Here is a 26,922-nt window from a genome sequence, read left to right on the forward strand (position 1 = left end):
AAGATCTTGTCCCTATCTTTGCACCAGACCCAAACTCAACCCAACTCCTCCTTTGGCTCCATTTCTTTCTTCAAGTCAACAATAAAGTGTTGGAGAATCACCAGGAAGTTGAATAAATCTCATAGGAGTTGGGATGAAGAAGTTATCCCACTTTCTAATCAGGTGATTCCAGTTTCCAAGTTTGGGAATAGGACAGCTTCTTCGGCGTTCCAATCAAACCAGGATGAATCACTTTGTAAGAAGCTTGATTTGGATACATAAAGTGGTGGAGAATCACCAGGAAGTTGAATTAATCTCATAGGAGTTGGGATGAAGAAGTTATCCCACTTTCTAATCAGGTGATTCCAGTTTCCCAGTTTGGGAATAGGACAGCTTCTTCGTCGTTCCAATAACACCAGGATGAATCACTTTGTAAGAAGCTTGTTTGGATACATAAAGTGGTGGAGAATCACCAGGAAGTTGAATAAATCTCATAGGAGTTGGGATGAAGAAGTTATCCCACTTTCTAATCAGGTGATTCCAGTTTCCCAGTTTGGGAATAGGACAGCTTCTTCGTCGTTCCAATCAAACCAGGATGAATCACTTTGTAAGAAGCTTGATTTGGATACATAAAGTGTTGGAGAATTACCAGGAAGTTTAATTAATCTCATAGGAGTTGGGATGAAGAGTTATCCCACTTTCTAATCAGGTGATTCCAGTTTCCCAGTTTGGGAATAGGACAGCTTCTTCGTCGTTCCAATCAAACCAGGATGAATCACTTTGTAAGAAGCTTGATTTGGATACATAAAATGGTGGAGAAACACCAGGAAGTTGAATAAATCTCATAGGAGTTGGGATGAAGAAGTTATCCCACTTTCTAATCAGGTGATTCCAGTTTCCCAGTTTGGGAATAGGACAGCTTCTTCGTCGTTCCAATCAAACCAGGATGAATCACTTTGTAAGAAGCTTGATTTGGATACATAAAGTGTTGGAGAATCACCAGGAAGTTGAATTAATCTCATAGGAGTTGGGATGAAGAAGTTATCCCACTTTCAAATCAGGTGATTCCAGTTTCCCAGTTTGGGAATAGGACAGCTTCTTCGTCGTTCCAATCAAACCAGGATGAATCACTTTGTAAGAAGCTTGATTTGGATACATAAAGTGGTGGAGAATCACCAGGAAGTTGAATAAATCTCATAGGAGTTGGGATGAAGAAGTTATCCCACTTTCTAATCAGGTGATTCCAGTTTCCCAGTTTGGGAATAGGACAGCTTCTTCGTCGTTCCAATAACACCAGGATGAATCACTTTGTAAGAAGCTTGATTTGGATACATAAAGTGGTGGAGAATCACCAGGAAGTTGAATAAATCTCATAGGAGTTGGGATGAAGAAGTTATCCCACTTTCTAATCAGGTGATTCCAGTTTCCCAGTTTGGGAATAGGACAGCTTCTTCGTCGTTCCAATCAAACCAGGATGAATCACTTTGTAAGAAGCTTGATTTGGATACATAAAGTGTTGGAGAATCACCAGGAAGTTGAATTAATCTCATAGGAGTTGGGATGAATGAGTTATCCCACTTTCAAATCAGGTGATTCCAGTTTCCCAGTTTGGGAATAGGACAGCTTCTTCGTCGTTCCAATCAAACCAGGATGAATCACTTTGTAAGAAGCTTGATTTGGATACATAAATGGTGGAGAAACACCAGGAAGTTGAATAAATCTCATAGGAGTTGGGATGAAGAAGTTATCCCACTTTCTAATCAGGTGATTCCAGTTTCCCAGTTTGGGAATAGGACAGCTTCTTCGTCGTTCCAATCAAACCAGGATGAATCACTTTGTAAGAAGCTTGATTTGGATACATAAAGTGTTGGAGAATCACCAGGAAGTTGAATTAATCTCATAGGAGTTGGGATGAAGAAGTTATCCCACTTTCAAATCAGGTGATTCCAGTTTCCCAGTTTGGGAATAGGACAGCTTCTTCGTCGTTCCAATCAAACCAGGATGAATGACTTTGTAAGAAGCTTGATTTGGATATATAAAATAGTGGAGAAACACAAGGAAGTTAAATAAATCTCATAGGAGTTGGGATGAAGAAGTTATCCCACTTTCTAATCAGGTAATTCCAGTTTTCCAGTTTGGGAATGTGACAGCTTTTTCGTCGTTCCAATCAAACCAGGATGAATCACTTTGTAAGAAGCTTGATTTAGATACATAAAGTGGTGGAGAATCACCAGGAAGTTGAATAAATCTCATAGGAGTTGGGATGAAGAAGTTATCCCACTTTCTAATCAGGTGATTCCAGTTTCCCAGTTTGGGAATAGGACAGCTTCTTCGTCGTTCCAATAACACCAGGATGAATCACTTTGTAAGAAGCTTGATTTGGATACATAAAATGGTGGAGAAACACCAGGAAGTTGAATAAATCTCATAGGAGTTGGGATGAAGAAGTTATCCCACTTTCTAATCAGGTGATTCCAGTTTCCCAGTTTGGGAATAGGACAGCTTCTTCGTCGTTCCAATCAAACCAGGATGAATCACTTTGTAAGAAGCTTGATTTGGATACATAAAGTGTTGGAGAATCACCAGGAAGTTGAATAAATCTCATAGGAGTTGGGATGAAGAAGTTATCCCACTTTCAAATCAGGTGATTCCAGTTTCCCAGTTTGGGAATAGGACAGCTTCTTCGTCGTTCCAATCAAACCAGGATGAATCACTTTGTAAGAAGCTTGATTTGGATACATAAAGTGGTGGAGAATCACCAGGAAGTTGAATAAATCTCATAGGAGTTGGGATGAAGAAGTTATCCCACTTTCTAATCAGGTGATTCCAGTTTCCCAGTTTGGGAATAGGACAGCTTCTTCGTCGTTCCAATCAAACCAGGATGAATCACTTTGTAAGAAGCTTGATTTGGATACATAAAGTGTTGGAGAATCACCAGGAAGTTGAATAAATCTCATAGGAGTTGGGATGAATGAGTTATCCCACTTTCAAATCAGGTGATTCCAGTTTCCCAGTTTGGGAATAGGACAGCTTCTTCGTCGTTCCAATCAAACCAGGATGAATCACTTTGTAAGAAGCTTGATTTGGATACATAAAATGGTGGAGAAACACCAGGAAGTTGAATAAATCTCATAGGAGTTGGGATGAAGAAGTTATCCCACTTTCTAATCAGGTGATTCCAGTTTCCCAGTTTGGGAATAGGACAGCTTCTTCGTCGTTCCAATCAAACCAGGATGAATCACTTTGTAAGAAGCTTGATTTGGATACATAAAGTGGTGGAGAATCACCAGGAAGTTGAATTAATCTCATAGGAGTTAAGATGAAGAAGTTATCCCACTTTCTAATCAGGTGATTTCAGTTTCCCAGTTTGGGAATAGGACAGCTTCTTCGTCGTTCCAATAAACCAGGATGAATCACTTTGTAAGATGCTTGATTTGGATACATAAAATGGTGGAGAAACACCAGGAAGTTGAATAAATCTCATAGGAGTTAGGATGAAGAAGTTATCCCACTTTCTAATCAGGTGATTCCAGTTTCCCAGTTTGGGAATAGGACAGCTTCTTCGTCGTTCCAATCAAACCAGGATGAATCACTTTGTAAGAAGCTTGATTTGGATACATAAAGTGTTGGAGAATCACCAGGAAGTTGAATAAATCTCATAGGAGTTGGGATGAAGAAGTTATCCCACTTTCTAATCAGGTGATTCCAGTTTCCCAGTTTGGGAATAGGACAGCTTCTTCGTCGTTCCAATCAAACCAGGATGAATCACTTTGTAAGAAGCTTGATTTGGATACATAAAGTGTTGGAGAATCACCAGGAAGTTGAATAAATCTCATAGGAGTTGGGATGAAGAAGTTATCCCACTTTCTAATCAGGTGATTCCAGTTTCCCAGTTTGGGAATAGGACAGCTTCTTCGTCGTTCCAATCAAACCAGGATGAATCACTTTGTAAGAAGCTTGATTTGGATACATAAAGTGGTGGAGAATCACCAGGAAGTTGAATAAATCTCATAGGAGTTGGGATGAAGAAGTTATCCCACTTTCTAATCAGGTGATTCCAGTTTCCCAGTTTGGGAATAGGACAGCTTCTTCGTCGTTCCAATCAAACCAGGATGAATCACTTTGTAAGAAGCTTGATTTGGATACATAAAATGGTGGAGAATCACCAGGAAGTTGAATAAATCTCATTGGAGTTGGGATGAAAAAGTTATCCCACTTTCTAATCAGGTGATTCCAGTTTCCCAGTTTGGGAATAGGACAGCTTCTTCGTCGTTCCAATAAACCAGGATGAATCACTTTGTAAGAAACTTGATTTGGATACATAAAGGGTTGGAGAAACACCAGGAAGTTGAATAAATCTCATAGGAGTTGGGATGAAGAAGTTATCCCACTTTCTAATCAGGTGATTCCAGTTTCCCAGTTTGGGAATAGAACAGCTTCTTCGTCGTTCCAATCAAACCAGGATGAATCACTTTGTAAGAAGCTTGATTTGGATACATAAAGTGTTGGAGAATCACCAGGAAGTTGAATTAATCTCATAGGAGTTGGGATGAAGAGTTATCCCACTTTCAATCAGGTGATTCCAGTTTCCCAGTTTGGGAATAGGACAGCTTCTTCGTCGTTCCAATCAAACCAGGATGAATCACTTTGTAAGAAGCTTGATTTGGATACATAAAGTGGTGGAGAATCACCAGGAAGTTGAATAATCTCATAGGAGTTGGGATGAAGAAGTTATCCCACTTTCTAATCAGGTGATTCCAGTTTCCCAGTTTGGGAATAGGACAGCTTCTTCGTCGTTCCAATCAAACCAGGATGAATCACTTTGTAAGAAGCTTGATTTGGATACATAAAGTGTTGGAGAATCACCAGGAAGTTGAATAAATCTCATAGGAGTTGGGATGAAGAAGTTATCCCACTTTCTAATCAGGTGATTCCAGTTTCCCAGTTTGGGAATAGGACAGCTTCTTCGTCGTTCCAATCAAACCAGGATGAATCACTTTGTAAGAAGCTTGATTTGGATACATAAAGTGTTGGAGAATCACCAGGAAGTTGAATAAATCTCATAGGAGTTGGGATGAAGAAGTTATCCCACTTTCTAATCAGGTGATTCCAGTTTCCCAGTTTGGGAATAGGACAGCTTCTTCGTCGTTCCAATCAAACCAGGATGAATCACTTTGTAAGAAGCTTGATTTGGATACATAAAGTGGTGGAGAATCACCAGGAAGTTGAATTAATCTCATAGGAGTTGGGATGAAGAAGTTATCCCACTTTCTAGTCAGGTGATTCCAGTTTCCCAGTTTGGGAATAGGACAGCTTCTTCGGCGTTCCAATCAAACCAGGATGAATCACTCTGTAAGAAGCTTGATTTGGATACATAAAGTGTTGGAGAATCACCAGGAAGTTGAATAAATCTCATAGGAGTTGGGATGAAGAATTTATGACATTTAGGAATGTAAAAGATTATCTGAGTTTAGAAAGGATTAAAGAAGGAGAATAAGAGATTAAGAGACAACTTAGAGACTAATGGAGAATCATAGTGAAATGAGTAAAGAGAAGGATTGTTTAGAACTGTCTATCTTTCATTAATGATCTTGGGTTACAATATATAGTAAAGGGGAGCTTAGGGTTTTCGATTACAAAGGATAAGGAAAGCATGTGAAGTCAAAAGGAGAAGGAGCCTATATTTGAATCCGGCCAATGAGCTTCTCAAGTGTGTGAGGCATCTAGCATCTTCCCATAGATGCTGTTCCTTTCCAGTCCATGCCAGACTGTCAGTCCGCGCCTTAGCCCTTCTTCCTCCGCGGTCTTATCCACTCCAAAGCTTATCCTCCTCTCCACTAAGTTACCTTGGTAACTTAGTTTTACCTTGGTGAGTTTGGTTGATGTCCTATGTACGGATGGTACGGCCTGTACGGCCTTGTACGGATCACTCAACCCAAACTCACTTCTTCTTCCATACTTCATCTCTTCCTCTAATGCCTCAACTCCCTTAGCTCCTCTTCTCATATACTTAACTCTGATCAACACTCCCCCTCAAGCTTAGCTTTGTGAAAGCCTAAGCTTGGATAGCTATGAGATCTTCCTCATTAAAAACCTTACCAAGGAAAACCCATTGGGATAAAACCTTGATAAGGGAAAAAGAGTAAAGACCTCACAGCCAAGGGGATCAGCTCCTTCTCTTCCCAAGATCAATGAGGCCCAACCTGATGTGAATGGACTCCATTGTCTTTTGTCTTGCAGCTTTGGTGAACACATCCGCTAACTGATCTTCACTTCTTGTGTAGCATGGCAAGGATGACTCCTAAGATGATCATCTGCCTCACCTTGTGACAATCAACTTCAATGTGCTTGGTTCTCTCATGAAACACCGAGTTGGAGGCAATGTGGATGGCAGCTTGGTTATCACAATGCATGGTCATTGGCGTGGCTTGATCAATCTCCAAATGCTTCAAGATGCCTTTGATCCATACCAGCTCGTTGGTCAGCTTCAGCATAGCTCTATACTCAGCTTCTGCACTTGAACAAGACACCACCTTCTGTTCTTACTCTTCCAAGTAACCAAGTTGCCTCCAATGAATGTGCAATAGCCTGTGGTTGATCTCCTGTCTGCTCTATCACCAGCCCAATCCGCATCACAGTATCCAACCACTTCAGTGCTCCCATTGCAGCCCATCCATACTCCTTGATCAGGTGAGCCGTTGAGATACATCAAGATCCTCTCCACCATGCGCCAATGATGCTCCTTAGGCACTTGCATGTGTTGACTCACCTGATTCACAGCAAAACAAATGTCAGGTCTAGTTATGGTAAGGTAAATCAATTTGCCAACTAGTTTTCTATAGAGTTTAGGATCCTGATAAGGTTTGCTGTCTTCAATCTCCCCCTCTCGTGGGACTTTGTAGCCATCCTCCATAGGCATCCTTGCTGTCTTGCCTCCATAAGCACCTGCACCTTTCAAAAGATCAAGTGTATATTTCCTTTGGGACATGAACAAACCTTCCTTGGATCTACATATCTCAATTCCAAGAAAGTATTTCATTTCTCCCAAGTCTTTAATCTCAAACATGGATTTAAGAAACTCCTTGGTTGCTATGATACCTTCCTTATCACTTCCTGTGATAATGATATCATCAACATACACAAGGAGTGCAATCATACCTGAGGGAGTAGTGAGAGTGAAGAGGGTGTGATCTAGTTCAGACTTCTTGAAGCCTCGGCCATTGAGAGTAGTGCTCAGCTTGTTGTACCAAGCTCTTGGTGATTGCTTCAGCCCATAGATAGCTTTCTTCAATCTTAACACGTTCCCTCTCTTCACTAAGTGTTCCAGGCCTGGAGGTGGATGCATATACACTTCATCCTCAAGTTCTCCTTGTAGGAATGCATTCTTCACATCCATTTGCCATAAGCCCCATCCAAGGTTCACAGCCAAGCTCAATACAATCCGGATTGTATGTAGTTTAGCTACTGGTGCAAAGGTTTCTATGTAATCTTCTCCATAAGTTTGAGTGAAACCTCTTGCAACCAGCCTTGACTTCTTCCTCTCAATCTTTCCATCTGCCTTATACTTGATTGTGAATATCCACCTACTAGTCACAGCCTTCTTCCCTTTTGGTAACTCACTCTCATACCATGTATCATTCTTGATCATAGCTCCTGCCTCAGCTCCAACTGACTCCTTCCATTCTTTATCCATGATTGCTTCTTCATAGCTTCTTGGGATGTAATTCTCATCCAAGTTAACCATGAAGGCGCAATGTTCTTCAGGGTATTGAGCAAATGAACACACGACTTGAGAAGGATGCTCCACAGCTTGGGCATTGTAGTACACTCGCGTGTTTACCCAAGAGGAAGGATCCTTTCTCAGCCTTGTGCTTCTCCTCAATACTGGTTGTTCTTGCTCTTGAACCGGCTCATCTTGTGTAGTCGGTTCTTGTGCTTCACTCTGATGTTCTTCCTCTCCTTGGTCTTGCTCACCTTGATGATGAGAACCTGAGTTGAACTCTCCTCCTTCCTCACTCAAGCCGACTCCTTCTTGGCCATTTTCTTGAGTTTCAGGTTCACTTCCCCCCTCATGATCAAGGTGAGGTGTTTGAGCAGCTCCACTTGGTGCAGTTGAGCTCTCTTCTTGTCTTCCACTTCTTGTGGATTGGTCCTGGTTCATCTTGATACCGAGACCTTCCAAAATGATTCTTAAGACTCCAGCCTTATCTGATGTGAGATCCTTCAAATCTTCTTGATTCTTCTCCTCATAGTATCCTCTTTCTTCAATGAACTTCACATCTCTAGATACAAGCACCCTTCTAGCTTCTGGATCATAACACTTATATCCTTTTTGAGTTGTTGAGTAGCCAATGAACATTGCCTTTCTGCTTCTTGCTTCTAGCTTGTTCCTCAACTCTCCTGGTACTAGAACATAGCATAAGCATCCAAACACTCTCATGTATTCCAAGGATGGCTTGCGCTTGTTCAGAACTTCAAATGGTGCTTGATCCTTCAACACCTTTGTAGGCATCCTGTTGATTAGATAGCACGCAGTAGATACAGCATCACTCCAGAATCTCTTAGGTACATTAGCTTGGAACATCAGTGACCGAGCCACTTCCATCAAGTGCCTGTTCTTCCTCTCAGCTACACCATTCTGTTGTGGTGTGTAGGGACAGCTTGTTTGATGAAGGATTCCATGGTGATCTAGATGACTCTTGAACGCATAGCTTGTGTACTCTCCTCCATTATCTGATCTCAAAATTTTAATCCTAGCATGGTAATGGTTAGTCACATAAGCTTGAAAGTTCTTGAATGCATCTATCACCCTATCTTTTAATGGAATGAGTGTTAACCAGGTGTATTTAGATTTTTCATCAATGAATGTGACAAAATACTTATGATTATCTCTAGAAAAACTAGGTGCAGTCCACACATATGAATCAAATCAAAGCAGTTTTCATAGACAGTAGAAGTTCTTGGAAACACATTCTTACAATGCTTGCCTAAAATGCAAGCCTCACACTTATTATTTTCAAAAACCACACCTGGTAACATCAAGTTTAAAGCCCTCTCATGGGGATGACCTAATCTAGCATGCCACAATGCATTTTTATTTAAACTAGAAGCAGAAGTAAATGAGCAGTTATAATTGGAAACAGGATCAAGCTTCTCAAGCATGTATAAGTCTCCCTTTGTAACTCCTTTTCCAATCAATTGGCTGCTCTCAATATCCTGAAACTTCACATCATTAGGACTGAATATAACATTGCAATTCAAATCAGTAGTGCATTTCTTAACTGAAAGAAGGTTTGATGTGAATTCCGGAATATAAAAAGCTCTAGTGTTCTTATCAAAAAGCTTTAAGTTTCCTATTCCCTTAATAGGTATCTTATCTCCATTTGCAATCATCACACATCCATTAGTAGGTTCTATATCTTTAATCAGGTTGGTGTCACTAATCATATGATGAGATGCACCTGAATCTATAATCAATGGTTTGGATGTATTGCTAGCACTATGGCAGATAATTTGTGATCTATATGCATTCATCCTAGCATTTCTATCAATGCAATGCTCAATTCCAGTCTTACTATCAATCCTAGCAATCTCAGCCACATTAGGAGTCATTTCTATAGTTCTAGCAATCATAGAAGCACCAAATGAATACCCATGAATGTTACCATTATCCTTGAGCATTTTGATGAGTGCATCCATCTCGGATCTCCTGATGAAGTCTTGATCATTGCCTCGGGGGTTGATAGCTCCAGTGTAGGTCACCAAAGCTTTTCCATCTCCTTCACGGTTCTCCCCTTCAGCTCCACGGTTGGATGGCCCTGCTCCGCTTGATCCTTCAGTCATGTGAGCTTTTGCCTCTCTCTCCTTCATGAACTTAGCCGGCTTCAAGTGGGGATGGAGTATCCAGCACTGACTCTTCTTGTGTCCATGCTTCTTGCAGTGATCACAGTTCCCATTGAACTTCCTATCCTCATACTTGTTGTAACCAGCTTTGTTGGCTTGTGGAGGCTCTTCCCGGTCAGGTTGCACAGCATTTGCAAGAGATAAGTCTCCCTTGCCTCCAAACAAACCCATTGAGCCCTGCTCCTTCTGTATCTTAGCGCACACCTCTTCAAGGTCAGGCAGCTTCTCAGACCATAGCATGTGCTGGATAAGACCACTGTAGCTTGCATTCAACGTGAGCAGCAACCCAAAGACCTTGTCCTGCTCGCGTCTCTCATTTAGAAGCTCTGGATCAACCGTGCTTGGCCTCAGCATCTCCAACTCAGACCAAAGAGACCTGAACCTCCCCAAGTGCTTAGTGAACTCCGTGTCATCTTGAGTTAACCCATTGATTGCCTTCTTGACTTCAAACACTCGGTTCAGGTTAGAAGTGTTTCCATACACTTTCTGTAGAGTATCCCACAGCTCCTTGGCTGTCTCACAGTAGCTATAAGCATCTAGTATAGCCGGCTCCAAAGAGGCATGAAGAACTGACATCACCATCATGTCTTCTTGTTGCCACTTCTCTACAACACTCTCCTCGGGACTCTCCGTTTCATCCCCTTGAGTAATCACCTTTGGAGCCTCACCAGATGTGATATGCTTCCACAAACCCTTGCTTCCCACAGCAGTCTTCACCATCCTAGACCAGACTAGGTAGTTGGTTCCCTTGAATGTCACCGCGACCTTCATCTTCATGCCACTCTCCATCTTGAACAGCTTGACGTCTCTAGCTTGAACAACCGGTTAGATCTTGTACTGAGAACCCACGCTGCTCTCTAGAACACAGATTCACTCTTGAGTCTTCAAATGAACCTCACGGACCACCAAGACACACACAAACACCTTGAGCTTTTGGAACTCTCAAGAAACTCTCAAACACACTCACAGAAACACTCACGAACTCAGATTGTAATCAACCTGGCTCTGATACCATATGACATTTAGGAATGTAAAGATTATCTGAGTTTAGAAAGGATTAAAGAAGGAGAATAAGAGATTAAGAGACAACTTAGAGACTAATGGAGAATCATAGTGAAATGAGTAAAGAGAAGGATTGTTTAGAACTGTCTAATCTTTCATTAATGATCTTGGTTACAATATATAGTAAGGGAGCTTAGGGTTTTCGAAAACAAAGGATAAGGAAGCATGTGAAGTCAAAAGGAGAAGGAGCCTATATTTGAATCCGGCCAATGAGCTTCTCAAGTGGTGAGGCATCTAGCATCTTCCCATAGATGCTGTTTACTTTTCAGTCCATGCCAGCCTGTCAGTCGCGCCTTACCCTTCTTAACTCCGCGGTCTTATCCACTCCAAGCTTATCCTCCTCTCCACTAAGTTACCTTGGTAACTTAGTTTTACCTTGTGAGTTTGTTGATGTCTATGTACGGATGGTACGGCCTGTACGGCCTTGTACGGATCACTCAACCCAAACTCACTTCTTCTTCATACTTCATCTCTTCCTCTAATGCCTCAACTCCCTTAGCTCCTCTTCTCATATACTTAACTCTGATCACTTCATCTCTTCTCTAATGCCTCAACTCCCTTAGCTCCTCTTCTCATATACTTAACTCTGATCACAGCATAAGACACTGTACCCATTGGTGTTTTCCAGAAACAGCAACTTGTCCTACTACAATCTTGTTGATATATATATATATATATATATATATATAATATATATATATTATATATATATATATATATATATATATATATATATATAAGTTAAAAAAAATTACCAAAGAGACGAAAAAAAGATCACTAAGTAAATTCAAGTTTTGTGTATATAAAAGGAATGTTTAGACAACTCACATTCGAGAACGATGATTAAGTTTCCAGAAAAATTACAATAAAAAAAAACAAGTTTTTGTGTATAATTTCTCTGTCTCCACTCGCACTCACTTCAAAAAAAAAGAAACCCTTTTTCCCTACGATGAGTTACAAAGAAAGAACGAGTTCTGGTCAACATTGCAAAGCTTGAAGAGAAAAGATGATTCCTTGATTTAAAGCAAACTGGAAGAGGCACAACTGAAATAAATGAGTTTAGGTCACCAGTTGGAGGAAATGAAAATTGGCCATCATCATCTCCGGTTTGCTCTAAGGCTCTTGTCGATGTTACCAAAGAGACGAAATGAGAAAATTCAAACTGGCCACCCAATTGTCCCGCATCCCGCTTTGGCCCAACCCGCTTTGGCCCAATACCATTGCGGGCATAACCGCCAGGCCCCGCCAACAAACGGGTAGTAAAATTTGTGCCCAATCCCGCTCCGCATCGGGGTCTTTACGGGTCAGGCCGCGGGCAAACCTCCATTTTTGCCATCTCTACCTTGAGCCAAGACTGTGTTTCCATTATCAATAACGGATTGCTTTTCAGCTATTATTATTTAGACGGATTACTCTCATGTGTTTAAACATTTGTCTAACTTAGTATTATACTATTATTCTACAACCTATTGACCCAGCAAATATCTTCCAAAACTAATCGTTCTGCCCTGTTCGTAGATTTTTTTTTTTGGTCAAATATAATAGTATTTATTATTCTTATTATTTTGTTCCTTTCCGAAATGTCACAAAGAGGAGAAGTTCCTTTCCGAAATGTCACAAAGAGGAGAAGAATCTGGACTCTCATAAAGGTTCGAAGTTTAGCTTCTTCTACGAAACATTCCTCTACCCGTCTTGCGTCAAACTTGACGTGTTTTTTTTTTTTTTTTTTTTTTGGTAAAATGTTAAGCAAACTTGACTTGTGTGTGTTAGAACAAACTCATATTTATATGGCATATATTCCCGTTTTTCCTTAAACATGATTTTAAAAGTAGTTTGTTACCATAAATAAACCCAAGAACACATTCGTTTTTATCTGATATATTTGCTTTGCTTTGATGCCACCACATCCTAACAAGCCTTTATTCGCTTTGAAGATAGATATCTACAAACATCACATAGTTCTTATTAGTGCTCTATCTATAATCTACCTACATTCTCTTATTGGTGAATTTGTATGGGTTACAAGCAAACAAATTATTTTATTCACTTTCTATTTACGAAAGAAACATGTCTCAAACTCATTGTACAATGTTTTAATTTAGATAAATAACAAGTAGCAACATTGATTTACAACGAGATACCATATCTTTTATTTTTTTTTTTGTCAACACCATATCTTTATTTCTTTTGTGTGAACACCATATCTTATTTTAACAGTGATGTTAAATGATTTTTTTTATCATTAATAAAAAATCTTCAATTTTCATATAAAAAGCTGTATTTATTACAAAAAAAAATAACCAAGTGAAAAAAAATCAAAGGTGTGTTGCAATAATTTAAAGTGTAGCTGCTGCGTAATTAAATCGTTAATAAAGATGTTTTATAGTTAATAATGTGTATTTATCATCAAATCTAGAGAAAAATCAGATAATCCGAAATCGTCGACAGATCAAAGAGCGAGCGGAATGACAAGAGCTCTACAAAAACGACACGTGTCCAACACCCTAAAGTGTTGAAGATCTCGCACCGTTACCCTAATCTTATCTCTTTCCTTTTTTAATTTTATTTGTCCTCCTCCTCTCCTCGATTAGTATATATTACTTTTTCTCCCTCGTGAATCTCCTCGCGCAAAATATCTCTCGTCCCTCTCCATCGTTCTCTCTCTCTTTGACTTGGTCGACGACGACCAACCCGTTCCTTCCTTCTCTCTCTATCTATCTATCTCTGTCTCTCCTGAATCGAAGTTGCTTCACCTCAAAGGAAGAAACTTGCTGTCGTTGTTTACATTCCGATTAAAAAGGAGATCTCGCGGCGAGGGTTCGTTCGGTTTCTATATTCGATCAGCAATCTTTAGTTTAGGAGGTCTCTCTAAAAACCCTAGTTTAGATCAGATAGCTGTTAAATCAGAAATTTTGAAAACCCCAATTCATTCTTTTTGTCAACCAATTCGTTGTTGATACGTCTCGTCTAGTTATAGGTTTCGGAAGCTCTGAAAGTTAGGCGACTTGTTTTTTTTTTTGTTGCCATCAAAGAGTTTCCAACGCACACACAAAAAGGACTTAGCTTTTTAGGGATTCTGTAAAAAAAAAGGATTTTTAGCTTTTAGATAAAGACTTATATAGGAATGGCGTTGAATTTTTCTCATAGTCATGTCTCTGAGAAACCAATGAAGATAACTGAGGGACTATCTGAGAGTCATGATGGTGTTTTCTCTGCTGACATTGTTGATGTTCTGCCATCTGATCCGTTTGGCATGGATATGAACAATACTTTCACTGCCATTACTGGGTGGCTTGAGGATTTACAGGCTGATTATAGACAGTGTGAAAGAGATGAGATTGGTGATGGAGACCACCAGCTCTTTGCTAGGTTGAGTATTATTTGGAACAATGCAATGCGGTTTCAGGAGTTTCCTGAGAGTCACTGGTCTGGGTCATTGTTCGGGTTTGAAGGTGATGGATCTTGTGCTGGTTCATTCGTATCCCCTACTAGTGTGGATAAGGTAATGAGTCGTGTTGGAGAAAGCAGTGATGGAGGCGAGAATGCAAACGTTCATCCAGCGCTTGGTTTTTGTCTTTACCATTTGGGAGTGAAGGATCTTCTTTCAGTCAGTATGGTTTGCAAGTCTCTGCATTCCACTGTCTGTGATGACTCGCTGCTGTGGAAACACATCCACATCTCTCAACCGTTGAATGAGAAGATCAATGATGAGGCTCTTCTGCGGTTAACCGAGAGGGCTCATGGCACTATGCAGTGTCTGAGGATCGTAGATTGCTCGAAAATTACAGAGGATTGTCTTAGGAAGGTGTTGGAACGCAACCCACAAGTAGTCAAGGTGAGGTTTCTCTTCATTTTCTTTGTTAAGTTTATATTGATTACTTAAAACTAATATTTTTTTTTTTTGTTGACAGCTTGGCGTGCCTGGATGCACAAGGATCAGTATCGATGGCCTTGTCAGCATCTTGAGGGACTTGAAGTCTGCGGGGAAGCTTAAAGTGAAACATTTAGAGACTGGTGGTCTCTATGGAGTTACTAAAGACCACTATGATGAGTTGTTGGACTTGTTAGACATAGACAATAATGTCAACAAGACTATCATCCAAAAGCCGCGTTATTACCATAGAGGATACACATTCGCCTCATGCGATGATGTTGTCCGGGCGCTGGATATTGAGATGTGTCGGAAATGTGAGAACTGGAGGATTGTGTATGACTGTCCAGCGGAAGATTGTAAAGGGAAGGAGGAGTGTCGTGCTTGCTCTCTTTGCGTACAGAGATGTGTTCAGTGCGGTCGGTGCATCAATGGCGTATACGAGGAGACGTTTTGTCTGGAGTTTTGTGCTCTGGTTGCTCGAAGCTCCTTAAGTTACCTCTCGTTTGATTAATAAGTTTCCCCTTCATCTTTTGTTGAAGGAATAATAATTATCATAATGATTTGTTTTGGCTTTGGACGTTTTTTAAATAAAATAAATAAAAGATGAGCTTTGGTTTATTCTCTGTATGCATTCCAGTAAACATAAGATTGAGCTTGTTATTTGAGTTAAGAGCTGCAATTAGGCATGTGGGTTTGGTTTTAATGGTTGTTCGGTTTGTTCAGTTTTAGTTTGGTTCGGTTCGCACAAAATTTTGTGGAATTATTCAAATAAAAATTCGGCTTGGTTTTGAACTTTTGATATCTGGTTATTTCGGTTTGGTATGAAAATTTTGTTGAGTTTAATTGAAAATTTTGGTTTTGATTAGATTTTGATTTAGCTTTGTTAAATCCAGTTAGTTCGATTTAGTGGGGGTTATTGGTTCTATCATTTTAGTGGATTTAGAAAGAAAAATTGGATTTAGAAATCATTGACAAATCCATTGATTATAAAATCACAAACAGATTTCAAAATGAATGATATAAGATTTCAAAATCAAAATAAGTGGATTATTATAAATGAATGAAATACATTTGCAATTGAAGTTCTCATTGGTAATCGGGCATCTAATTCATCATCTTCATGCGACATATATATTTTATTCTTCTGATGTTTCTTGATGTTAAATTCAGGATTCATGTTTGATAATGTAACATATGACAAAGAAAAAAAGCTTAATAAGCTATCAAAACAAAAATATGATATGCAAGACACAAGTACCATTTTACACAAGAATATGATAACTAGTAACACTTGTTTCGTTTGTATGTATTATATACAAGACATGTGCCTAATGAACGTTTTGAACATGAACGGAAGACGAGATAATAACAAGGTTTATATCAACCACGTTTATTTGGAAACACAAATAAGGAGTTGGAAATAAATCAATAATGCAAATCCAATCAAAATAACAAGGTTTAACTCAATATTTGCTTCCTTGTATTTTACTCTTCAAAATACTCATAAATCCATTCAAATCTAAATCAAAATCAAATCCTCAAACAAATTATTAATATTGAATAACACTTGACTTTAAAATCTATTTTAAAATAATAAAACCAATAACACTATATTTGAAACTAGATTTTGAAATGATAGAACCAATAACAGTTGATTTGGTTTGGATTTTTAAATCCATTAAAATACTAAAACCAATAACACTCTCTTAAAATTTTAGTTTTAGTTCGTTTCAAAATTTTGGTTATGATTGATATGACCGGTAAGACTTTTTTTTTCTAAAATGAAAATTGACTACCGAACCTAATTGTTGATAGATTGCCAATTAAACCGTCTCATAATTGAATCTGAATCAAAACCAAGAACTTCGGTTAGACAGATTCGGGTCGGGTCAAATACCAAGCCTAGTTGCTATGGTTTACGCGCCCTCATATCAGCACGTTGGACCCACGCGCTAATGCTGTAAAAAATAAAATAAAAATAACCTTTTTTTAATCTTCCATGAGTCTTATCCTCTTCTTCTTCCTCCTTGTCACGAGGGTCAAAAAAAACTAAAACCATGTTCGTCTCCTCCGATAAACCTCGTTCTCCGATCGATTTCTACAAAGACGACGACGACAACAACAACCCATCATCTCCAACCTCACGACACATAAACATGATGATCGACGGAGATCTCCAACCACCCCCACATCACCAACATCAAATCCTCCTCGGAGACAACAGCAGCAGCGAGGACCACGAGATCAACACCAAGGCCCCCAAGAAGCGAGCGGAGACGTGGGTACAAGACGAAACCCGAATCCTGATCGCGCTGCGGAGAGAAATGGACGGCCTTTTCAACACGTCAAAGTCCAACAAGCACCTCTGGGAAGAGATTTCGAGCAAGATGAGGGAGAAAGGGTTCGATCGGTCTCCGGCTATGTGTACGGACAAGTGGAGGAACTTGTTGAAAGAGTTTAAGAAGGCGGCTAAGGATCAGCAAGTGAGTGGGAAGATGTCGCATTACAAGGAGATTGAAGATTTGCTTAGGGAGAGGAGTAAGAAAGTGACGACGTCGTATAAGAGTGTTACTGCTCCGTCTAAAGTTGATTCCTTTATGCAGTTTACTGATAAAGGTTGAAACTTTTTTGCTTGTTTTTGTGTTTTGGAAGAAGAGATTGGTCGTTAGGTTTCAGCTTTGTTTACCCTTTTGGTGATATAAAGGATCTTGACCATTAATGGCTAAGTATTAATTAGTACTATTGACTCTATGGTACTAGATTTGGATTGTCTTTCTTGATATATCTTTCATCTTACTGTAGGTTTTGAAGATACAGGCCTTTCCTTTGCATCTGTTGAAGGTACTGATCTCACTTGTATCCACCCTCAACTGTTAAAGCTAATCTTCTTAGCATGGTATTGAAACCCTTCAGTTTAGTTTTGCTAGCTAGTTAGTTTAGTTCTCTAACCTCTTACATTAGTAGTGTAGCTTGATTTGTGGAAGTAGTTTGATATGAGTTATTTATACATGTGTCCAGCTAATGGTAGGCCAACGCTAAATCTTGAACGGCAGCTTGATCATGAGGGGCATCCTCTCGCCATTGCTTCTGCTGATGCCGTCACTGCAAATGGAGTTCCTCCTTGGAATTGGAGGGAACCCGCTGGAAATGGCAAGAGTTTATAACTTTGTGTTCCAACTTGTGTTTTGTCTGGTTTCATAACTCATGTTATGTAAGCAGGCAGTGATGGTCAGCCGTTTGTGGGGAAGATCATAACGGTGAAATATGGAGACTATACGAGAAGAGTTGGGATCGATGGTACAGCTGAAGCCATTAAGGAAGCTATTAGATCTGCGTTTAGGTTAAGAACAAGGCGAGCTTTTTGGCTAGAGGATGAAGAAGAGGTGGTACGGTCTCTTGACAGAGACATGCCTCTAGGGAACTATACACTCCATGTCGATGAAGGTAAGTAATCTAGAAATGACTTTGTCTTTCTCTTCTGGTTTGAGGTTTCTCAGCATCTATGTCTAAATGCAGGAATAGCTGTTAGAGTGTGTCACTATGATGAATCTGATCCGTTACCAGTGCATCAAGAGGAGAAGGTGTTTTACACGGAAGAGGATTACAGAGACTTCTTGGGACGGCGAGGATGGACGTGTTTGAGAGAGTTTGATGGAGGGTTTAGGAACATAGAGAGTATGGTTAGGAATGTAGATAGTATGGATGATCTTCAGCCTGGTGTCTTGTACCGCGGAATGAGATAGAGATAATATAACGCGTACTGCAGGCAGCTAGAAGCTTAGAAGATAACTTTTTTCTTTGTAAATATGTTCCGTCTATGCATTTCATCTTTTAGATTGATATACTTTTAAAGAACTGAATCAAAGATATTCAAGGGACAGAGACAATGAGAAAGCTGATAACTATTGAACAAACATAAAGAACAAAGTGAGAAGACATACAAAGTTACAATGAGGAAGCCAAGGAAGTGTTGATATGGTCACTTTGGTTTTTCTATATGCTTCATCAAGAGGAGGCAAGTAAGTAACGCTGGAAGCGACCTAGCTTAGATCTCCCTCATGATCTCTTATTCTCTCTCTATACACTGAAATGAAAAGCAAGACAGCATGTTGGAAACAAAACATACACAAATAAGAGAGATAGTATCATCATCATCATCATCATCATCAATTCATAACAATTTCTCAAAAACCTCACCCAACAACTCAGAATTTAAAACTTCTTGTTCTCTGGAAATTTTTTTCCATCAATTTGCATAATTTGTTTTTTTTTTAAGATTTAAAAACCATATTTAATGTAAAATCTCAAACCAGTGGTTTTATGAGCTTCCACAATGTTAAAAATGTTAATACATCAGATTAACCACTTCATAATTCATAACAAGAAGGTATATTAATACTACTAATCAACAAGAAAGTAATCATAAAAATGAAATATATTTATTTTAGAAAACCCCCTTTGAGGTTCAGAAAAGACCACTTCATAGTTCATAACCCTCTTTGTTATGTACTTGTGTGGCAACTTGAGCTATACATCACAAGAACCTTACCAATAAAGTCAGTGTCTCTGGTGACTCAAATGAAACACTAATCACTCTCACCAAACAGATGAATGAAACCTTTCTTAGCCTCTCTACTAGAGAGCTCTCTCCACTCCTTCCACAAGCTCTCCTCCACTCACTGCCACGCCATCAAGCATGGTTACATCTCAGACGTTTACATATCCAACAGAGTCCTAGACTCCTACATAAAACCAGGCTTCTTGGGTCACGCCCACAAGTTGTTCGACGAAATGCCTCACAGAGACACCGTCTCTTGGAACACAATGATATCCGGATACACAAGCTCCGGGAAGCTAGACAACGCATGGTGCTTGTTCAGGGGTATGGTAAGATCTGGTTCTGATGCTGATGGGTATAGTTTTAGTAGACTATTGAAAGGAGTTGCTTCTGCAAAAAGGTTTGATCTTGGGGAGCAAGTTCATTCTTTGGTTATAAAAGGAGGTTATGAGTGTAATGTCTACGTTGGGAGTGCGCTTGTTGATATGTACGCGAAATGTGAGAGAGTTGAAGATGCTTTCGAGGCGTTTTGGGAGATCTCAGAGGCTAACTCTGTTTCTTGGAACGCTTTGATTGGTGGGTTTGTGCAAGTGAGAGATGTGGAGATGGTGTTTTGGTTGTTTGGTTGTATGGAGATGAAGATGGTGGACGATGGGACTTTTGCTCCGCTTCTTACTCTGCTTGATGATCCGTTGTTGTGTAACTTGTTAAAGGAGGTACATGGTAAGGTTTTGAAGCTTGGACTGGAGAAAGAGATTACTATCTGCAATGCTATGGTTAGCTCTTATGCAGATTGTGGTTTAGTGTTAGATGCCAAGAGAGTTTTTGATGGCTTGGGAGGCTCAAAGGACTTGATTACATGGAACTCGATGCTTGCTGGTTTCTCTAAGCTAGAGCAAAAGGACTCAGCTTTTGAGCTGTTTATTGAAATGCTAAGGACAAGAATCGAAACCGATGTTTATACTTACACCAGCATCTTAAGCACTTGCTGTGGAGAAGAACATCGAGTCTTCGGACAGTCCTTGCATTGTTTGGTTATAAAGAAGGGACTTGAACAAGTAACTTCGGTTTCAAACGCGTTGATCTCTATGTATACTCAGTTTCCTACATGCGCCTTGAATGATGCTCTCTCTCTATTTGAATCCCTGGAAGATAAGGATCTTGTCTCTTGGAACTCAGTGTTGACAGGGCTATCTCAAAAAGGTCAAAGCGAGGATGCGGTCAAGTTCTTTAGCTACTCGAGATCTTTAAACATGGAAGTAGATGATTACGCCTTCTCTGCAGTCCTCAGATCATGCTCTGACCTTGCAACGCTCCAGTTAGGTCAGCAGATTCACGCTTTAGCCATTAAATCAAGCTTTGAATCAAACGAGTTTGTAGCCAGCTCTCTGATCTTGATGTACTCAAAGTGTGGAGTAATCAAGAACGCGCAAAGATGCTTCGAGGAGATTTGCTCAACACAGAGTACAGTAGCTTGGAACGCAATGATCCTTGGATACGCTCAACATGGTTCAGGCCAAGTCTCGTTATCACTCTTTTCTCAGATGTGTAACCAAAACGTAAAACTAGACCATGTAACCTTCACTGCGGTTCTAACAGCTTGTAGCCACTCCGGTTTGGTACAAGGACTGAAATTGCTTCGGTTAATGGAACCGGTTTACAAAATCCAACCACGAATGGAACACTACGCAGCTGCTGTTGATCTCCTAGGCAGAGCAGGGCTTGTGAAGGAAGCCAAAGAGTTGATCGAATCAATGCCACTGAGTCCTGATCCAATGGTGTTGAAGACTTTCCTTGGAGTTTGCAGGGCTTGTGGGGAGATTGAGATGGCTACTCAGGTGGCTAACCATTTGCTGGAGATGGAGCCTGAAGATCATTTCACGTATGTTGCGTTGTCACATATGTATAGTGATGCCAAGAAGTGGGAAGAGAAAGCGAATGTGAAGAAGGTGATGAAGGAGAGAGGTGTGAAGAAAGTTCCAGGTTGGAGCTGGATTGAGATTGGAAATGAAGTTTGTGCTTTTAATGCTGAAGATCGGTCTCATCCTCTCTGTGAAGAGATTTATTTGATGGTTGAAGATTTGACTCAGGAAATGAAGTGGTTTGAGACTGATAATGAGTTTGATGATCAAACTTCACTTCTTGATGTCAATCACTCTTAGTTTCAGCTTTTTATATCAAGCTGTTGTTCAAAGAAATGTCTTAACTCTTAACATTGCTAATCACGTGATGATATAAGAAAATGAGATAATTATGATTAATTAAACAATGTCTGGAGTTGCTTTCATTTGGTCCATATATGTGGTGGGCCTTCAATTTACAAAGTCGCAATGTTGAAGCGCGCGAACAGCTAGCGTGTTAAACACCTTTTCTTCGAATTATGTAACTTGGTTTTGTCAAATTTATTTTTCAAGTAAGTATTAATTTGCGTTGACAACAACCAATTAAAAACCAATTTTGATATTTGAATTATTAATCATATCTACTGGTATTGTTTTGTTATCTTAATCTCGAACTAAGATTATAATGTTACAACGAGCCAGGTGTCCATTCGGATAAAATTAAAATGATACATAGAAGATTAGCGTGAACTATGCATAAGGATGACATGCATGAGAAATAGTCCAATTGTTTTAAAAAAAAATTATGCATGTGCTTTCTTTTCTATATCATCTTCTAAACTGAATTCACTTCAAGAGAATCTTACTTCTGTTAATACTCTCCTTGCCTCTCATGAGGAAATGAGCAATGCCAAAAAGAAATGGAGAAACTTCTATAAGTAGTGACTCTACAAAAGAAAACCCATCCACTTAAAGAGGTATATCTTTCGTATTAAATGCCTACTATCACACTATTAGCAGGAGATTCTCTTGCTCCAAGTACCAAAAATATTATGGAGGAAACTCCATCCTACATGATCATCCAAAAATATTATGGAGCAAACGTTTCGGGATGATGCCTTAATTGATCCACGTCGAGTTATGCCCTCCACTTAACTCGCTCAAAAGAGTGAGTAAGAAGCACAAAAAACCGACTAGAGGTAGGAAGTCAATTAAGCCAACCCAAAAAAATCAAGAAATAGAATGGACATTAGGTAAGAGTAGAGGAAAACATGTCTCGAGAGGTCGAGGAAACCAAAACTCCTAAAATTTGTTCACCTTGTCTCTTTCTCTAGCTTAAATTGTTTTAAGCTTTATCTCGACTGCAAATGTTGTAATTTTCTATGCTTTCCATCAAATTTGTAGCAAACTATATGGCTTAAAACCATATCAGTTACATTTATTTTGATGCATCAAATTAGTTTAAGAAAAAAAAACGAGCCAGTTATAATTTATATATGACTACGACATTACATGCTAATGCTTTATATTAGGTGAATTTAAACCCACCATATAAAATTATTAATAATAAAATTTGGATACGGCTGGATTTGCTCAAGTCCTCGCTACCCTGTTTAGCTAATTTCCCTAGAGGTGTTTTCAGAGGTCCCGTATCAAGTGGCTGGAGCTAGGCGATGGGAGCTCCCGTCTCTTTCATAGATATGCAGCTTCAACTCAGGCCAAGAACCACATTCACTATCTTCTTAAGGACAATGGGGATCGTGTTGAATCACAAGAGGGCATTCAGAATCTCTGTGTGGAGTACTTTGAAGACCTTCTGGGGAGTCCAGTGTCTCAGCCGCTACTCGTTCAGGGTGATCTGGACCTGCTGTTCGAGTTCAAATGCTCCAGGGGCCAAATCGCTGGTTTCAAAAAGGAGTTTTCTGCAGAGGAAATTCAAAATGCGTTCTTCTCTATGCCGAAAAACAAAACTAGTGGTCCGGATGGATACTCTTCAGAATTTTTCACTTATGCTTGGGCAGTTATCGGAGCAGAGGTTACTGAAGCTATTCAGGAGTTCTTTCGTTCTGGTTGTCTCCTCAAGCAATGGAATACCGCTACCCTCGTTCTAATCCCGAAGAAAACAAATACTTCCCTCACCACAGACTTTAGACCTATCTCTTGCCTGAATACTGTCTATAAAGTGATATCAAAGCTTCTTGCATCGCGTCTAAAGGAGATCCTCCCTCTTATGATATCAAACTCCCAATCTGCGTTCCTCCCGGGCCGGCTCTTGGCTGAAAATGTCCTATTAGCCACTGATCTGGTGGACGGTTACAACTCGCGGGCTGTATCTCCAAGAGGAATGCTAAAAGTTGATCTAAGGAAAGCTTTTGACACTGTTCGATGGGACTTCATTCTTGCCTCATTACGTGCCATTGCCATCCCTGAGAGTTTCATCAGTCTCATCTCCGAATGCTTATCGACAGCTTCATTCTCTGTTTCAGTAAATGGAGTATCGGGTGGATTCTTCAAAAGCACTAAAGGCATAAGGCAGGGCGATCCTCTATCGCCATATCTCTTCGTCCTTGCCATGGAATGTCTCTCTAGACTTCTCCGGTCTCGCTATGTATCTGGGAACATAGGATATCATCCCCGCACTGAGCACTTGCAGCTTTCGCACCTAATGTTCGCTGATGACGTAATGGTATTTTTCGATGGGCATAGTAATAGTCTTCACGGTATCTCTGAGTGCCTTGATGATTTTGCTTCTTGGTCTGGTTTGCTTATGAACCCAGCAAAGACTGAAATATTCACAGCGGGTCTGGACGAGAGGGAAACCGTAGCGATCACAAGCTATGGTTTTCCAGTTGGTTCTCTCCCTATTAGGTACTTGGGTCTCCCATTGATGAGCAGGAAGCTTAGAATCTCAGAGTATTCCCCACTCATGAACAAGATCTCTGCCTGCTTCAACTCTTGGTCTGCTAAAATGCTTTCATTTGCTGGTCGGCTCCAGCTGCTCAAGACTGTGATCTCTGGCATCATTATCTTCTGGTGCTCGGCTTTTATCCTTCCCAAAGGTTGTATTAAGAGCATTGAGTCTCTCTGCTCTCGATTCCTTTGGTCAGGCAGCATTGTTAGGAAGGGTATAGCTAAGATCTCTTGGTCTACGGTATGTCTCCCAAAGCAGGAGGGTGGGCTTGGTCTGAGGAGCTTCCTGGTCTGGAACCAGGTTCTCTGTCTCAAATTCATCTGGATTCTTCTGTCGAAAACTCACTCTCTATGGTCTGAGTGGCACAGGCATATTCACTTACCGAATAAATGTTTCTGGACAATTGCACCTGCCTCTAATGACTCTTGGATGTGGAGAAGGCTACTCAAGCTCAGACCACTAGCTCTTCATTTTTGCAAAGTCTCTTTAGGAAACGGCAGAGAGGCGAGTTTCTGGTATGACAGTTGGTCACCAATGGGGCAGTTAATTGAACACATTGGCCCGCAGGGACCAAGGAATTTGAGAATAAGACACAATGCGGTTGTTGCAGACGCAATTATCGATGATCACTGGGCTTTACCTCACCACTGTCTCGCTACCTCTACCCACTGATATTGATGATGATTATGTTTGGATTGCAGGTGATTCTCCGGTTCGTGAGTTCAGGGCGTCAACTACCTGGGAAGTCATGCGACCGCGGGAGCAAGCAAAGGATTGGGTTGATGTAATCTGGTTCAAAGGGGCGGTACCGAAGCATGCCTTCACGATGTGGGTAGCTTGCTGGGACAGGCTTCCGACCAGGGAACGTTTGGTCTCTTGGGGAATGCATATTGCAATAACATGTCCGCTATGCTCAAGAGTTCCAGAAACAAGAGATCATATGTTATTGTCATGTGATTACAGTACCGACGTGTGGAAGGAAGTGTTCATTAGGTGCCTCCCTCCCTCTACCATTCTGACAACCTGGGCGGAACTTCTTTCATGGATAAGAAACGCAGAACTGCGGACCTGAAGCTCCTGCGTAAAGTCGCAACACAAGCCGCAGTGTTTCATCTCTGGAAGCAACGGAACAACGTTGTCCACAACCAAATCTCCATCCCTGCCGCTACAGTCTTTGTTGGGCTCGACAGAGAAGTGAGAAACATCATATCGGCTAAGAGAAAGCGCAAACAATTTAGCTCACTCATGTCTCTTTGGCTGAGATAATCAACCATTTCTTCTATTCCTAGCTCCAGCTTGTTTTTCTTCTTTTTGCCAAGTTGGATCTAACCTAAGATTAGTATGTACAATCTTCTTTTCATTAATATGAAATTTACAGTTTAGCAAAAAAAACCCTAATAATATTTTATTTTGATTAAAATTTCGATAAAAAAAGGGCGTGATTATGTCACCCACTGGCGTGTATCCGGCAAATACCAAACCCAATCCACTCAAACAAGTTTAAAAATTAATATCTCAATGATGAATTGGTTATATATTATTATTATAATATATTAATGTCATAGGATGAAATCATATTATTCGATTGCTCTTTAATTCAATATTATTTGTGTGTATTTTTCTTGAAATCTTTAAAAGACAAAGAATCTAGTTGGTGAACGAGTCCTTTCCCTTACCCAATCGTCTAATTACTTTCTTAGACATGTTCCATTTCAAACTATATTATAAATTAGTACACTGACTAGAGATTTTAATTGTAACAAAAACTTGAAGAAGAACAACAACAATTAGAGAAGATGAAGAAAGTTATGGTGATTATTGACGAGAGCAACTCAAGTTATGATTTACTTGTTTGGGTCCTCACAAATCTAAAAGATGTCATTGACAGCTCCACAGTTGTGATCTTCGCAAAACAGCCACAAAATTCCTTCACTCCTCCTACAGCACTTTCTTCGTCAGTGGGCTTTGCTCAGATTTTCTATCCATTTTCTGCCAGTTAAGTCGTCTTATCGACCATGTTCTTTAGTTTTTCTTTAAAGGTTGTTTATTTTTCTTATGTGTTTTATGTTTGCAGATGCAGAACTCATGAGATTGGCTCAAGAAAAGAATACAAAAATTGCGTTGTGTATATTAGAGAAGGCCAAGAAGTTATGTGGAAATCATGGGGTAATGTTTTGACCAAATCATATTTCTGGCATCATTTGTGGATTTAATAATAATTTTTAAGTTTATTTCATTATTAACAACCATTTGTTGTGTTTCAAAAAAAAATAACAACCATTTGTTGAAATGTTTAATCTCATCATAATCATGTTGAAAGCAGGTTAAAGCAGAGACATTTACTGATGTTGAGACGTGAAAGATATAATCCACAAAACAATTCAAGAGCGAAAGATCAACTTAATAGCTATCAGCGATCAACAAAACCTAACTCTTAAAAAGTAAGAAATTCATAAATAGTTCGATGGTTTTTTATTTGGTCAGTAAACTTAATATTTCATCCATTTCATAATGTAAGATGTTTACAAAATATTTATGTTTTAAAATATAAAATATTTCTTGTAAGAAAATTTTAATTTTACTAAAATTGCATCATCAAAAGTATTTTCTTGTATAATATATGATTTAATAGTACATATTATTTTATTATTAATTTATACTATTAATAATATTTTATTTAATAATAAATTTCTTTTTTTTGGGGTTTTTAACCAGAACATTATACAATATGAAATATGAGTAATGAACGAATATCCCGACAGTATGTTCTTGTGAACATCAGTTTCAGGGTCTC

The 26,922-nt window shown here is 39.6% G+C and overlaps 3 protein-coding genes and 1 non-coding gene across 4 annotated transcripts; all 4 read left to right on the forward strand.

Annotated features, from left to right (window-relative positions):
• The first annotated feature begins 13,989 nt into the window (after window positions 1–13,989).
• LOC117130603 (F-box protein SKIP14-like) lies at window positions 13,990–15,436 on the forward strand. The gene is made up of 2 exons (XM_033283372.1): window positions 13,990–14,779; window positions 14,856–15,436. The coding sequence occupies exons 1-2, from the start codon at window positions 14,069–14,071 to the stop codon at window positions 15,327–15,329; spliced, it is 1,185 nt and encodes a 394-aa protein (XP_033139263.1). The 5' UTR covers window positions 13,990–14,068; the 3' UTR covers window positions 15,330–15,436.
• Window positions 15,437–16,634: 1,198 nt separating this feature from the next.
• LOC103854392 (trihelix transcription factor GT-4) lies at window positions 16,635–18,698 on the forward strand. Its single transcript, XM_009131326.3, has 5 exons — window positions 16,635–17,434; window positions 17,621–17,659; window positions 17,837–17,968; window positions 18,038–18,262; window positions 18,335–18,698. Exons 1-5 carry the CDS (start codon window positions 16,876–16,878, stop codon window positions 18,559–18,561), a joined length of 1,182 nt encoding a protein of 393 aa, XP_009129574.2. The 5' UTR covers window positions 16,635–16,875; the 3' UTR covers window positions 18,562–18,698.
• A 561-nt stretch (window positions 18,699–19,259) lies between these two features.
• Window positions 19,260–21,743, forward strand: LOC103854393 (putative pentatricopeptide repeat-containing protein At3g25970). Its single transcript, XM_009131327.3, has one exon. The coding sequence runs from the start codon at window positions 19,430–19,432 to the stop codon at window positions 21,536–21,538; it is 2,109 nt and encodes a 702-aa protein (XP_009129575.1). The 5' UTR covers window positions 19,260–19,429; the 3' UTR covers window positions 21,539–21,743.
• Window positions 21,744–21,911: 168 nt separating this feature from the next.
• LOC117130604 lies at window positions 21,912–22,010 on the forward strand. The gene has a single exon (XR_004453934.1). It is a non-coding gene; the product is annotated as a U6 spliceosomal RNA (small nuclear RNA).
• The last annotated feature ends 4,912 nt before the right edge of the window (window positions 22,011–26,922 follow it).

The sequence above is a fragment of the Brassica rapa genome, unplaced genomic scaffold, assembly GCF_000309985.2.
Source record: "Brassica rapa cultivar Chiifu-401-42 unplaced genomic scaffold, CAAS_Brap_v3.01 Scaffold0588, whole genome shotgun sequence".
In the NCBI taxonomy this organism is placed as follows: Eukaryota; Viridiplantae; Streptophyta; class Magnoliopsida; order Brassicales; family Brassicaceae; genus Brassica; species Brassica rapa.

Coding starts and splice junctions, on each gene's coding strand:
- LOC117130603 (XM_033283372.1), top strand. CDS start 14,069: ATGGCGTTGAATTTTTCTCATAGTCATGTCTCTGAGAAACCAATGAAG. Junction 14,780..14,855: donor GCAACCCACAAGTAGTCAAG/GTGAGGTTTCTC, acceptor TTTTGTTGACAG/CTTGGCGTGCCTGGATGCAC.
- LOC103854392 (XM_009131326.3), top strand. CDS start 16,876: ATGTTCGTCTCCTCCGATAAACCTCGTTCTCCGATCGATTTCTACAAA. Junction 17,660..17,836: donor TTCCTTTGCATCTGTTGAAG/GTACTGATCTCA, acceptor ACATGTGTCCAG/CTAATGGTAGGCCAACGCTA. Junction 18,263..18,334: donor TACACTCCATGTCGATGAAG/GTAAGTAATCTA, acceptor GTCTAAATGCAG/GAATAGCTGTTAGAGTGTGT.
- LOC103854393 (XM_009131327.3), top strand. CDS start 19,430: ATGAAACCTTTCTTAGCCTCTCTACTAGAGAGCTCTCTCCACTCCTTC.